At 32.5% G+C, this 16,232-nt stretch overlaps 1 protein-coding gene, 1 long non-coding RNA gene and 1 pseudogene across 2 annotated transcripts; all 3 read right to left on the bottom strand.

Moving 5' to 3' along the window:
* Positions 1–2,451: 2,451 nt before the first annotated feature.
* Positions 2,452–7,603, bottom strand: LOC106797291 (uncharacterized; annotated as a pseudogene).
* A 1,521-nt stretch (positions 7,604–9,124) lies between these two features.
* Positions 9,125–10,193, bottom strand: LOC121174164 (uncharacterized). The gene is made up of 2 exons (XR_005890024.1): positions 9,544–10,193; positions 9,125–9,450 (listed from the first exon to the last, which is right to left on the bottom strand). It is a non-coding gene; the product is annotated as an uncharacterized lncRNA (long non-coding RNA).
* A 605-nt stretch (positions 10,194–10,798) lies between these two features.
* On the bottom strand, positions 10,799–13,831 carry LOC121174163 (uncharacterized). Its single transcript, XM_041012851.1, has 2 exons — positions 11,709–13,831; positions 10,799–11,618 (listed from the first exon to the last, which is right to left on the bottom strand). Exons 1-2 carry the CDS (start codon positions 11,847–11,849, stop codon positions 11,310–11,312), a joined length of 450 nt encoding a protein of 149 aa, XP_040868785.1. The 5' UTR covers positions 11,850–13,831; the 3' UTR covers positions 10,799–11,309.
* Positions 13,832–16,232: the final 2,401 nt, after the last annotated feature.

Below are 16,232 nucleotides of genomic sequence, written 5' to 3'. Positions count from 1 at the left end.
GTGCACATGCGCGGGTTGTTTCGTTAGCATTTTCTACTTGTTCATGGACACCAAAATGATAAAGCTGATTAATAGGGAAATGGAAATTAATAGCAAAACATTAATCTACTTGTTCATGGACAATTAACAGCAAAACATTAATCTACTTGTTCATGGACAATTAACAGCAAAACATTAACATTGTTTGTTGGAACAGCAAAATGATAAAGACAACCTAGTTGCTGTCACTATCTTCCCAATCTTCCTGCCTCCTAATTATGATATCCCAAATTTTTTCATAATACCTATAATAAATGGAGATTTCATCTCCATCATCAAAATCCATTTCTTCAAGAAAATCATACCATGGTTGGACAACACCTTTTCCACCAATAGCAGGATTCAGGGTTTCAACTTTCCATTGCAGTGGGGGGCCATGTCGCCTTAAGACTGTCATGTGGTTACCGCAAGCTTTAAGAGGAACTTCTGTACAATGTGGGAGTTTCTGTAATTTGGAAAAAGCAAAATTATTAAAATGGTAAAAATGTGTTTAAAGAGATTAAGATATGAAAGTTAGGTTACCAGGGGTTCAGGATCATCCAACATTTCCTGAGTAAGTTGAAGAGTCCAGATGTGCTTTCTGGATGAATGCCTCTGCCTGCCGCAAGTTTGCCGCTCCAGTGGTGGTATGAAATGTATGTCAAAAACAGAGTGATGGTCACATGCAAAAAAGTTGATGCTGGTTGACTCATAGATTTTCAAATCTTTCCGGAAGTTTTGGAGTCCATCTGCTAAATACACTTTGTCTTTGTGTTGTCTGACTCGTATTTCATAAATGGCTCCATTATATCTGAGATGAACAAACTCAGGATAGTTTGGTGCCCATTGTGTATGATAGAACGCTGGAAGTTGTATGGTATTCTGAAAAAAAAAAGTGGGAAATATAAATGCAAGTATATGTACAATAATAGTAATGGAAGAATTGGGAAAAAAGATGACCTTGTCATTGTTGAAGGCAGTGATAAATTGGATGATCAGTGGTGGTCGGATGATGCCATTTTTCATCTGCAATTGCAGGGATATAAAAGCAAACGCCAAAAGAAACTTGTCAACTAAAGGAAAATTGTAAAATCACAGGGATGCACAATGTAAAGGTTTGTAAACAAAACACCAAAAAAGAAAAACAGCGGAAAGGACTAATGCACATACAAACCGAAACCAAATCAAAGGCAAAGACATTAAACGAAAAAATAGAACAACGGCAACAACAGAACAAAACGAAAGTGGAAAACAAAGACAAAAATGATAGCCATGCACATAAAAGTTAGAAAAGAAATGACCAAGGAGGGCCTGACACCTTCAAATCCAGTTTTGTTTTCAAACTTGAAAAAGAAAGAAAGGAAAATGACACAACAAAAACCAACGGCATTGCACAAAACCCCCAAACCACGTGCATCAGACAGATAGCAAAAAAACCACAAACCAAAAACCCATGAAAATGACAATAAACCCAACAAAAAGGTAGGTGCCTTGAAGAGAAGAGTAGAAATGACTTACCTCAGTTGATGCGGTTGAAGATGTGGTGCTCATTTTGTGCATGGCGTGAAAGTAGAGTTTGGACAGAGAAATGAAAAAGGATTTGCAGAAGAAAGTAGATGATAGGCCTTTAGTGTGGTATTTAATATTTGCTTCTTTCCAATGCGACACGGTTGTGAATAGATGTGATATCAATAATTATGAATTGAAGAGGTGCGAAGCAGATGAAGAGTTTTTGTTCGAATTAGAAGCTTAAGACTGTTGGTATTGTAGGGCAGTAACTGTGTAAATTTATCTTGGGCCAAGATATGAGCATTGGGCCAACTTCTAGAATTGCTTGTTAGCATTTCATTTTTAATGTATTGCAGAGGGGGTATGATATGATATTTTTTCATGATATCATATTTGAAGGATATATATGGGAATTATTTAAAGCTAATTATGTCATGTTGGATAACTGGATTTTTTAAATGTAGTTTTTTTTGTGTAAAATAAGAATGATATTGGTTTGAACGAATGCAGTATATGCAGCATGATGTGCTACATGTGGACGATTGGCATGAACGATTTTTTAAAAATATTGTTTAAAGCATAATTATTATATAAGCAGTAGCATATGAATGCTAGATATTTCATCATTGAACTTCAACAATTTAAATTTCTATATTTCACAGAGAAATAAAGAAAATTTGTACATGTAAATGTCAAAGCAAATGTTAAGCTGTGATAAACTGCTAAATAATATAACATTAAGTAAATGAAATTATAAATGGAAGATATTAATGTGGTGATTAAGATTACATACCTGACAATGTAAAATTTAACATTGTAATATATGATATCATCTTTGGTTGTATGTTAGAATGTATATAAGTAAGATAACAGTTAGGAATTGTTGTCAATAGATAGTACAATTTGTTGTTTGAAAATTTAGAGTTACCTTGTAAGATTTTTGAAAACCTCTTTGAAGACTACATTAGTAGTAGAAGTCATATTTTTTTTGTCTTTATCATGAATAAGAACTTTTAATCCTTGCCTTGAATTGATCCTTGATAATGCAACGTATAATTGCCCATGGCTAAAGACTGGTTTTGGGCAAATAAAGTCCACCCATAGAAAGTGATTGACCCTGAGACTTGTTAATCGTCATTGCATAAGATAGCATGATTGGAAATTGTCTTCTTAAAAGCTTGAAAGGCCATGGTGATTGTGAAGGTGACATCGACATTCTTGGGATGTAAACATTATCGCCAAGATTTTTGCCAGAAATGATTTTAGCTGCAATGACATGTTTGGCTAGTCTAGTAACTATTAATCTAGTACCATTACAAAGTCCTTGCGTTTGGTCTAAGTTTCTTAGTAACATTATAGGACTACCGATTTTTAGTTTGATACGATGATTTGGCAGACCAGATGTGTTTAGTGAATTGAGAAATTCAGTTGTGATTGATTGGAAATGCCAACTGTTAATGGTTTCTGACTTCTCTATATAATTAGAGCTTAAGTATTCCATTTGTTCACCTATTATATTTATTTGAGGTAGCATGCAAAGTTAAATAGAGAATAAATACTGAGTAGACCTTAGTTTTTGTAAATTTCATATGTGCATAAATACCTGGAATCAAGGAAAGTATATAATCATTCACCTCTTCAACTTGTTTCATTGGTGGAAGCTAATATTGCTCTAGATTTGAAGAATTCAGGATTATTGTGATGTTGATATAAATCTGGAAATGTTGATTTGACTATAGCATCAATGGGGTCATTATATTCAGTAATCAGTAGGTACTCAGGAATTTCAATGGTAGCATATCCATCATTTTGATTCCCAATAACTCCATCTCCAATATCTAGAATCCACTTTGCAAATTTAGTAGTTTCTTGATCATCAATTAATTGGGCATTGCCTTGTAAACGCATGTTTTTGGTGAGTGTTAAGACTTCACAGGAAGGCCACAAATATGATGAATTGATTGTTGCATTTATAATGTCTGAACGACTTCCTCTTGGAATGACTGACAGAATTTGTCGGAAATCTCCATCAAATACAATAACTTTGCCTCCAAAAATTTTATTGGGATTTTTTTTTCTTTAATAATGTCTCTTAAAGTTTGATCAAGTGCTTCAAAGCAAAATTTGTGTGCCATGGGTGCTTCATCCCAAATTATCAGATTTGTCTGATTTAACAATTCTGCTAGTTGACTTCCTTGAAGTATATTGCATGTTGAGTCTTCAAAAATTGGCACAGATATCTTAAATTTGGAATGAGCAGTCCTGCCTCCTGGCAATAACAAAGAAGCTATGCCGCTAGAAGCAACCATAATCACAATTTGATTTTTTTCCCTCAGTGAACTTGCTAATGTTCTCCATATGTATGTTTTTCCTGTACCTCCATATCCATATAGAAAAAACATGCCACCTTCATTGTTGTTGACAACTTCTATAATTTTGTGATAAATTTGTTTTTGTTCGTCTAGAATAAAAAATAAGTTGAGATTTGATAGAAATGAAGAATTAGCGGATGAAAAATTAGAAAATACAGATGGAATTTAACTTTGTTAAATGCAATTTATAATATATGAATTGGTAGATTACCTGTCATCGATAGAAAAAGATTTTTGAATTCTGCTCTAGCCTCATCATTGTTGTAATTAAGTTCAGACAATATCAAGCTATTCTCTAGACACGATGCAGGATTTCCACCCTCAGGATATGGCATTGTAGGATAGTCTCTGAGTGATTTTTGGTTTGCATGCAGAAGTTTTTCAATTTCCAGTAATGTTAAATTTTTAAGTTGCTCATCATCAATGTGTAATTCTAACAAATGATAAAGGAGATAGTTAAACAATGCATATTTGTGATGTTATTCAATATGGAAAGTTACAAATTGATTAAAACTAACTTGTGTTCAGAGTTGTTTTTTTTTTATAATGATATGCAATGTCTTCAGCTAACCAATTCCATGTCTGACTCCAAAGTTCTTCAGGTTTAGTAATGACACCTGATAATAGCATTAACACAAATAATTTCCTCAAATAATTAGTTGTACCCCAGTCCTTAGCTTCTTTGATTGCTTCCACAAATTCTCTTTCATCTTGCAAAAAACCCGTTGTAAAGCATGTTTCTCTATATGTAGGGTATATAATATTTTCAATTGTTATAATATCCTCAAATGAAGTAGCTCCTTTGCATGCAGTAAGCATCATTCTTAGATAAAACAATTCACCAGTGGTTGGTGGAACCCATATTAGCCTGCCAATTGTATTGCCTTTCTTTCTAAGGTTCCATGATCTAGCCTTTTGGTTGTAGACAAATTTGGAAACAAATTATGAATAAGTAAGATTTTTACCTTCTAAAAAACATTTGTTGTTATTCATCCAGGCTAAGAATTTTGAATCTAAAATACTTGACTTTGGCAGGATATCATCTATATCATCATCATCTTCATAAAGAACATTGTGTTGTCCTGGTAGATGAAAATGTAATCTCTCCACAGCAGGCTTTCTAGCATGTATTGGAAAACCAAAAATTCTCCAAGTAGCTTCACATGGAGAAATATATCTGACATAAAAAATTCATAATTAAAAGAATTAATTAAAGAAACAATGAGTAACTTAAGTATACATGTTGAATTAATATTACCTGCAATCCACATATTCTTTAATCTCATCATTTTGACTGATAGCATTCTCAAGTATACCATTAGCATCATGAATAACAACAGCAGTGACTCTGTCATAACCTTTGTTTATATATTTAAATAGATATTTAATGGAAGTATTTTGATTACACCATTCAATATTTATATGTGCTTGGTATTTCCTCAACAATTTTGCATTGTAAGGTATTGTATATCTATTATCAATAATAACTCCATTCTTTGAAATGGTACGGCCATCATTTCTTCTACGATAGATTGGATAGCCATTTGAATCTAAAACAGTTTGAGGGTGAAACATTTTAGGGTAAAAACGGCTACACTTGCCTTCTTTCATACATGGAGACTTAGGTTGGAGAATTCCACATGGCCCATGTACCATATGATTTTGGACTAATGTATAGAGTTCAAGGTCATTTTCATGCGAAGGAATTTCTGCTGATATTATGTGGTCAATGTCATCTGAAGATGAATATTTATTATCTGGATGTAAGAATAGCAATAAATGCACATGAGGAAGTCCTCTTTTTTGAAATTCAATTGTGTGCATATCTGCAATTGTTAGCTGATTGTATTAATAGTGGAACAATAATATAGAAATTCTTTATAGTTGTATTATATCAAGGAAAAATGAAAAGCAATAAACAAATGTGTAACTTTAAAAAGCATATTAATGGCAAACTCACATGCGACTACTTTTTCAAGCAAGTGTTTTTTTGTTAAGTCAAAAAGCATCTGCTCATACTTCAATCTGAAAACACGTGAGATAAGATCCGGTCTATCTGTTGCTTTTAGATTCAAAGGTGCAAGTACTCTACGGATTTTAGGCCAATTTGGATTACAGGTTAAAGTAATAAAAAGATTTGGAAAACCCACATGGCTACATATTGCCATACCATCAAAATAAAGTTGATCCATATAGCGTGGACTGCCAACAAAGGTTGACGGCAAAATCACTCTTTTTCCTTTAGAAGAGCCTTTACTGCTTCCAGCATCCAATGATGTTTGTAAACTACAATACTTGTCAACTCTAAGTTTTTTTATTGTTCCTAATGTAGCTAAGTCTTTCAGACTCAATCATCGTGTATGCTTCAACAATGAATTGTTGGAATAGTTTTCTAGAATGCAACAAAGTTTGTGCTTCATTTGATATGGACTGTAGTCTATAAGCAAACCACTCTCTCATCGTTAGGTGATTTCTCTTCCTTTTTCTGCTGCTAGGTGTACAACAGTGAAGTATATCAGGTCTATATCCATCTTCACCATAAGGGAAGAGTAAAGGGTATTGGAGTCCTAGATAGCTAGAGTGTAATTCATGGATTCTTTGTAATTCTCCATTTTGAGTTTCAACAATAATATCCCTTCTTGAGTCTGGATGAAAATCACCAACAATCAGAGCAGCAACTTCAAAAACATTTGGGAGATTGTATGTACGACCATTTTTCTCACGTGTAGCTATCAATCTCAATTTTATATTATCGACTTGACTATCTGCCAATCTGTCCCTGGCCATTCTAAAACTTTTTGCATGGACATTGTACTCATCCAACATTTGACTTAAAGTTGAAACAATCTCTGGTTGAATTTCAACATGTTGACTGCAAAAAAAAATATAAAAATACATCCATTGGTGTCACAAAACATGCTTTCTGAATTAGAATTCCTCATATTTGATAATAAAAGAAACAAAAGAAGTACTACCTCATTGTATTAATTCTATTTTCAACTTCATTCTGCGTATCAAAGATATACAATTGTGAAAATTTTGGTTGTTTTCCAGGCATTGGTAATAAGCTGCCTATTCGATGGCATGGTTGACCCTGAATTCTAATTGTAGGAGGTCCTCTACTTTCATTAATTGATTTGTCTAGCTTAATACCAGCAGACGTAAAGGCAAACATCATGTTGTATGTCCGTATATTACACTGATAATTTTTACTATCACTTGCTTTACCATCAAACAGAAGTTGTTCTAGATATTTCGTTGGACTTTGTAATAACGGAAGCTCAACTTTCCCATCTCCACAACATAAGGTGAATTTTGGACTTGTTGTAATTCTATCTTTTGAAATTCTTTCATCATACCACATTTTTGCATTGCAATGTCTACATTCCATGGCCTAATCACCCAAGTCAGAATAGCCTGAAATTGTCTAATGAGATAGTGAAATTTAATTTAAAGGATATCAGTTGATATCGTTAACGTTATATCATAGCTATAATTATTACCTTCAGTATCGATTGCAGCTTCATTAGTATTGGATTCATAATTTTCATCCTCAGAGAAAGAATTAGAATTAGATGCTGTAACAATTTACGTTAGATATCATAGATATAATTAAAATTTGGGCAAAAAAGTGAGTAAGCATTTTCTATCATCATACCTTGTGGAGATTCAGAATTTATATCTTCTAATGAATCAGCTGTCATGACTTAAGAATAGAGACAAATTAAGTCAAATCAAACAGATTGATGTATTTATAAAAGAAAACATCTTATTTATAATTTCTCACCATGACATTGTATATCTTTCAGAGTGGAATCTATACTTGCCTCATGTGATCTGTCAGGCTGAGCCTTTTTTTTTTTTGTAGGATACCTTTTCTATACATTCTGGCTTTACCTAAGGTACATGCATTTGCATGTGCATTCTTTTGCATGTTTGCAATTGATATCAATCAAGCTGTTTGGTATATCAATTCACCACAACAAAGATTTGAAATACACTGAGACCAAATTATACATCAAAGTAATTCCAAATGTTCAATTGTGTAATAAAAACAAAATTAAACATGCAAGTTGAATTAAAGTAGTTTCGAAAATCAGTCATGTAGGAATGATCAGACTCAGCTGTAAAGATATTGTATATAGAGGAGTAAGTTCTGGATATAGAATTGACTATGTGATTGATCTGCATTTTTAGAGGTCAAGAATTTAAAACGCAATTTACAACAAAGGATGGAATATTTTGTAAATTAATAAACAAATGTTAATTGACATCAACCAAGAGATGCCAAATATAAAATGTCGGTTTGGGGGATTAAATGTGATTTGACGTTTTTATATAATGGATTTCATAATTAATGAACAAATTTACTTTGGCATGATTTCATAATTAATGAACAGATTTACTTTGGCATCCAAAATTACAGCTAAAGATTCATGCGTAAATTTTAATAAACAAATCTTAATTGACATAAAGCAAGAGATGACAAATATCAAATTTGCGTTTGCTAGATTAAATGTGATTAAACATTTTGACAGTTATCATTGTAATAAAAAAAAATTGAGCATCAAATTGAAATTACAACACAAAACTACAACTAAAGATGCAGGGTAGAGAAAGATAAAAAAGAAAATTTTGCATTAAATTGAAATTACAACACAAAACTACAACTAAAGATGCAGGGTAGAGAAAACTTTGATATCGAACGCTGTCCAATCTCTCTTCGATTGATCAATGTGCCATATTTGCAATTCTCATCTCTAATAGAATCAAAATAATCCTTGCCTTGAATCTGTCCTCACTTAGTACTGATTATACTAAATTCCCAAATTAGCTGTGCAATAGCAATTTTCTATTTTACTGATTCTAATGACTTACCATTAATATTTGAGTAGTCAAAAAATTGAGTTTTTAATTAGTAAATGTCAGCTTATATTTTAGTTCATGTGTAATTCCCTAAAAAAAAACCTTAATTCATGAGTTATCTGGACTTGTTAACATTTATGAGCATTCTTGTATTGAATCGAAATAATCCTTGTATTCAATCTGTCTTTATCAGTTATCTTGACTCGTTAAGATTCATCAGCTAACTTGAATTGATTACATTCATTAAGATTTTGACAACAACAATGCACAGATTTAAATTTCATCACAGGGTTAACAAATAGAGTAATGCAAAGTCTCAAAAAACTACTGTTCCATTTAATCAAAGAGGGAAAAACCAGTTTTGTTTGCAACTACAAAATCTATTTAACGAAAATTAATGTTCCAACAACGTCCTCCATGCAAAGAGTTTAAAAACAACAAAAACTGCGACGGGGTAAATATTACAATTTGACCATACGATCATCAAAAAACATCCAAGGCAACATTTCAACAACATAATTCATTCAGGCTGAGAATGCTTGGCTAATTTGTTCGAGGAAACTTCAGCAGGTGAAATCTGAAAGTTTTTTCGCTCATTATCCAACTCATCAGAAGATACACGCTTAGTTGGTGTCAATGGAATCCTGAGAAAAGGGTCATGATCCCCGGTAACAGACACAGATTGCTGCATAAAATATTAATTGATCAGTAAGCTAAATTTTGTTGACATCATCCAAAAATACACTAGCAAAAACACACAACGACAACCCCAACTTACAGATTCAAACTCTGTAGGCTCACTTGAGCCAAGCATTGACCGATCATGATCAGCGATAATAGACAGAGATTGCTACATCAAATATTGATTGATGAGCCAGCTAAATTTTGTTGCCATCATTGCAACATACACCAAGAAAAACAGAGAAAGACAATATTAGCTCATAGATTCAAGCACTATAGGATCGGTCGACTCAAGTATTGAATTCTCGATCTTGCAACATGGCTAGATGATATATGAATCGACAGTTAAAAAACAAATGGAATATATGCATACACTCACAATAACTAAAATAGATTTGACAAAACACAACCTCACTATCGGGAATCATATCTAGCACGACATTGATCAAGTCTGATTCATCTGAATATTTAAGAACAACAGAATTCCTGAACCTTGGTTGCACCTTCACTTTGAATGCAAGGAAACAACCCAATAGCCTATCTAGTGCTTGAGGAGAGACATTTAAATCAACATCCCCATCCTTGCGCAGAAAAAGAAGAATGAAAATCGATAGCAAGGTAACAAATGTTCAGTGTAAACTAAAAAACATTGCATGACAATACAATAACATACTTCTATTTTGAGCTTGTTTACTTCATCCGCTGACTGACCAATTAACTATGCACATTCACGATCCCAGATCAAAAATTTGGTTTGTTCACCCTTGTGATTAACCATCACCTCAACCCGATACCTGCCAATATAGATACCAACATAAGAAAAAGTAGTTGATGAACGTCATACTAATTAAACAGTGAATCAATCACCTCAGTACAGGTTGATCATTCTCTTTGCCACACAGACATGTGAACGACACAGTTTGCATGTTAGCTTTTTTATAACATTGACCACAAGTCGGATAGCACCATGAATAGTTGTCCATCACTATGGTTGTAATCTTGGCGACAGTAACACAAACAAACTCCTGTTTGAAGAAACTGACATTAGATTTTCTACAAAGAAAAGCTACAAATGAATAAGAACATCACCTCTGAACTAGCATTAATCTGAGAGATATTTTTTACTTCAGTCTTTGACAGAAACACATCTTTTGATGATAATTGAGATGATCCTGAAACGTGTGAACTCCCTTGTCCAATAGGCACCAAAATTGATCTAACCTCGATCCCTAAATCTAAAAGACTATAACAATACAACAAATGCAAAAGCCCAGCAAACATTACTTATATATTTAACAATTTGAAATTACAATCACATAAGTAACACATTGCCAAAATACCTCTCTCTAAATTCTTGAATTTCCAGCACGAGGTCATTGATCATGAGTTTAGACGCCTTGAAAGAATTACTGACCGATGCCAGATATGATCCTACAAATTAGACCCAAAAAAAATATAATCTAGCAAGCATGGAAATTGAGAAATCTAACATTACACTGACTCTGTGCTTCCTTAATCCTAGCATGAGTCAAGAGAATAATGATTGGCCTTTCATCTTCAATATCATTCAAATAAGACAAAAACTGTAAGCAGTAATTTTCCCAGAGTGTACAAGATAGCACCTGTCAACTATCAGAAGGAAACAACAATTAATGTATCAGTATATCAGCAGCTAATCATCATCAGATACAAACAACAATCACACACACTCAAATTAAATTGTAAAAGATAACCTCAAATCCTTTAAATTCAACCCTCGTATTTTTGGATGACACATATCGGAATACCACTTCATCAACCACGCCAATAACATCTAAAACAACCACAAGGTAAACGTATCTTACTTGAAAAGACATAAGCAAGTCAATCAAAATTAATCCACAAATTGCAAACAATGATCTTACCAACCAAGAGTCCAATTTTAAAATGACCAACAATGACACTGGAAAAAGCAACAAATCTGAATTTCCTAAAAGGTAACTGTTCCATATCACATTGCCTAACAACAGTAACTCCAGTAAAACATAATTTATATTCATGATCACAAACTCTGAATTTCCCATCTTTCTTGATAACTTTAAAATTATGCATCACATAAGTCAAATTTTCTTTCAAATCAGCCTTGCGAGACTTCAGCTGATCCTGCTTGCAAACAACATGGATTTCGTCTTCCTACAATATAGAAAGCATATAAATACTTCATTGAATGACCAATAATATAATAACATAATTTATAATTCCAAAAAACCGCCAAAAACATACATCAGAATCAATAACCACCATTTCGGCTTGTTCAGTCTTTTCGGGAATCCCAATGAACCAAAGATCAGTGATCCTTACAGAAAGCTTAAGAGCTTCCCTTGATCCATCTATCAATTTTATTTTATCAGCAACACGTGCCATAACTTTATAATCGCAAACCCTGAACAACAACTCCAAGAAAAACAGAACATCAGTTAAAAACCAAGCATATAGTCAAACGACCAAAAAACTAAACTACCACCTCAACCACTGCAAACCAAAGCTAACAGCCTTTCACCAACAAAACAAAGAAGAAAATTCACAAAACACACATAAGACCACAATAAAATCCATATAAATAAGTAAAAATAAACATGTGGACAAAACATCTGCACATGTGACTAAATAGAATTAACATATAAGAATCCATTAACACCAAAATTAACAAACCATACAAAAAACAGTCATCCTCAACTTAAACCTCAACTTCTCTCAACCAAACCCAAACTTAGGTACAAAAGTATAATTTCCATTTACCACACTTAAAACTAATAGCCAAACAAAGCCAAACTGTAAAACAAACTACTCAACCAAAGAATCCACAACATGAATATCACCTTAGCTTCTCCCGATCAAACTCAGCAAAACTAAACTGCAAAACAAAATTGTCAACAAAAAAAAACTGCAAAATCACAGCCATGCACAATAGAAAAATTAGATAAAGACATTCAACAAAAAAACATTACCTTTTATTCTCACAACCAACCGAACACCAGAGGTAAACCAAACTGGGAAACAAAAAGGAAAATCACAGTCATGCACAACATAAAAGTTAGAAAACAAACGACCAAACAAACAAACAGTTTTCCTCCGAAACTTGAAAATGAAACAAACTGTAAAACAAACCTCTCAAGCAAAGAATGCACAACATGAACATTACCTTAGCTTCTCCCAATCAACCTCAGCAAAACTAAACTGCAAAACAAACTTCTCAACCAAAGGAAAAATGTAAAATCACAGCCATGCACAATAGAAAAATTAGACAAAGACATTCAACAAAAAAAAACATTACCTTTTCTTCTCACAACCAACCGAACAACAGAGCTAAACCAAACTGGGAAAGAAACGAAAATGACACAACAACAACCAACGACATTGCACAAAACCCGCAAACCACGTGCCCAATCAAAGAGTGGAAGCTAGCTTAGCCATTAAACACATGGCACAGAAATTCCTTGCTGATAAAAAAATTAACACGTAAACCACTTGCTTAACACGTAAACCACTTGCTGATAAAAAAATCAACACGTAAAGCACCCACGTGTAGAAGCTCAGGACAAACCAAAAACCCATCAAAATGACAATAAACCCAGCGAAAGGGACAGGTGCCAATTTTCTAAGAAGGGTCACACCAGTAATTTTCCTATGCTTCTCTTTTATAATATAGGAGTCATGCACAACATAAAAGTTAGAAAACAAACGACCAATCAAACAAACAATTTTGCTCTCAAACTGAAGACTGAAACAAACGAAAATAACACAACAACGACCAACACCATTCTGCAAAACACCCAAACCACCTGTCCAATCAAACAATGCAAGCTAGCTTATCCATCAGACACATGGCACAACAACTCCTTTTTGAGGGGAAAAAACAAACACGTAAACCACAGACGTGTTGCACCCGAAGAAGAAAACAAAAGGACAACAAAATCAGAACAAACCCAGCAAAAGCCAAATGAAAGCTAAAACACACATGCACAACATAAACATTACATTTTCTTCTCACAGTCAAACCCAACAACGGAGGAAAAGCAAACCCCAAAAGAAACTTGTCAACCAAAGAAAAACTGTAAAATCACAGCCATGCACAATATAAAAGTTAGTAAACAAAGCACCAAAGAAGAAAAACAGCGAAAAATACTAACACACATACAAACTGAAACCAAACCGAACACAAAGACATTAAACAAAAAAACAGAACAACCCCAACAATAGAACAAAACCAAACTGGAAAACAAAAACGAAAATCACAGACATGCAGATAAAAGTTCGAAAAGAAACGACCAAGGCAGAGCCTTACACCTTCAAATCCAGTTTTGCTTTCAAACTTGAAAAAGAAACAAACGAAAATGTCACAACAAAAAAACAGAACATCCCAACAACAGAACAAACCAAATTGGAAAACTAAAACGAAAATCATAGCCATGCACATAAAAGTTAGTAAAGAAACGACAAGGCCGAGCCTCACACCTTCAAATCCAGTTTTGCTTTCAAACTTGAAAAAGAAACAAACCAAAATGACACAACAACAACCAACAAGATTGCACGAAACCCCCAAACCATGTGCCCAATCAAAGAGTGGAAGCTACCTTAGCCATCAGACACATGGCACAAAAATTTCTTGCTGATCAAAATAATTAACACGTAAACCACTTGCTTAACACGTAAACCACTTGCAGATAAAAAAATCAACACGTAAACCACCCACGTGTAGAAGCTGAGGACAAACCAAAAACACATTAAAATAACAATAAACCCAGCAAAAGGGACAGGTGCCAATTTTCTAAGAAGGGTCACACCAGTAATTTTCCTGGGGTTCTCTTTTATAATATAGTAGATAGACTATTTTATAATTTTTACTTATTTATTCTTACCATTTAGCTATTAGTTATTGTTTTCTATTATTAATGGTTGATTATATATATAGTAGACTTTAAAAAATAGAACGAGAGAAATAATAACAAATTATTTTATGTAGGTTAGTACTTAGTAATTTATATAATTATTGAAAAATAATATTACAAACAATCTAAATTTATAGTTGCTGGCTTTAATAAAAAATAAAAATAACATATTTATAAAATGTCATTTTTAATTATGTATTTTAAAATTAAAACTTAAATTCAAGTGAGTGTATCATTCATAATATATATGTTAATTTATTAAAGATGATATGAAATATTTTAAAATTTTAACATAATAGAATTTTTAAAATTTTGAATTAGGAATATTTTGGTGTTAGATATCAATAATGTATAAATATAACAATTTTTAAGTTATTAGTTTTTATTGTGTAATATAAATAGTTGGTTTAAGATCCAATTAATTATTATATCTTTAAAAATATGGAAATAATAAAAATAAGAATTAAATTATGTTCACTCAATAAATTATATATATTTTATCTTAATTTGAATATGTTGTAATTTTTAATCAAAATATATTAATTTTATTAATTAATCCGAATTAACACATATATTACCCCTAATTAATTTTTTTTAAAAAATAATTAAGTATTTCATGCTAAATATTTTTATTTTATATTTTTATTTATTTATTGAATTACAATGAGTTGGGAAATGCTGTCTTACGTAAGATCATAAAGTAATCACCAAATATTAGTCCTAAAATTCTGAGCATTGCTCAATTCAATCATTTAAATTGTAAGCCATTTATGTCTCTAAAGTTATTAAATGACAATTTTTTGTCCTCCCTAACATGACTAAACATCAAACATTTTAGTACTTTAAATTACAATAATACTTTAGTTTGTGTATTAAAAAGGATAAATATTTTTATATAATTAAATTTATAATAAATAAATAAATATTGGATTTCAATCTAGTGGAAAAAAGAAGTCAGTTTGATATGATTGACAAATTATTTTGGTTAGTTGCAAGAATAATGTGGGAATGCACATGCAAAGGAGAAGGGAGAGAATATTAACTATTAAGTTTACTAGAAAAGGACTAAAATGATTGATTTTTGGTAATTTCAATAATTAAAGTGATATTTTGAAAATTTCAAGAACTAAATTGACTAGTACTTACATCAAAGACTAATCATGTGTATTACTCAATCATGCCAACTCCTAATCACTTCACATATTCTGAATCTGACAAATAGTTCATAAAAGCAGGCCAGAACAGATTCCCTATCAGCAGAGTATGTTGGACATTTTAGTGTAATTGATCTCTTTATTATGTTAAAATAAGAGTGCACGCTTGTTTTAATGTAATAACGAGATGTTTGGTTTAGGCAAATTTTGGAAGTTACATGGAAGTTACTAAAACTTCCATCAACGGTAGTTTTTAAAAAAGAAAAAAACTTCCATCAACTGCCAAAAACCACCTGTTCTTTGATCATAAATAATCATTCTGGTTTAGAAAGCATAATGGGGTGACAAAACATACAAGACCAAAACAAAACTCTTGAATTATAATCTTTTGATTTTATCCGATTGAACAATTTTGGTTGAACCCCGAAATTTGATTTAATCCGAAAGTGTTATACACGACTTCAGATTTATCCAGTATCATCTCGATTTTCAAATTAACCAACAAAAGATTGAATCAAATTTTTCGAGATGATGAACGATAGTTCGAAGATGACAAGCAAGTTTGCGAAGTTGGACAAGTTTGAAGGGCAGGATTTCAGAAGATGACAGAAGAAGATGCACTTTCTCTTCAGAACATTGAAGGTGATGTATGTGCTGAGTACACCAATGCCGGTGTTTATGGAAGACGAAACTCTGGATCAAAC

The sequence above is a fragment of the Glycine max genome, chromosome 19 (assembly GCF_000004515.6).
Source record: "Glycine max cultivar Williams 82 chromosome 19, Glycine_max_v4.0, whole genome shotgun sequence".
In the NCBI taxonomy this organism is placed as follows: domain Eukaryota; kingdom Viridiplantae; phylum Streptophyta; class Magnoliopsida; order Fabales; family Fabaceae; genus Glycine; species Glycine max.
The sequence above is the reverse complement of the archived record's forward strand: the minus strand, read 5'-3'. Positions and strand labels throughout refer to the sequence as shown.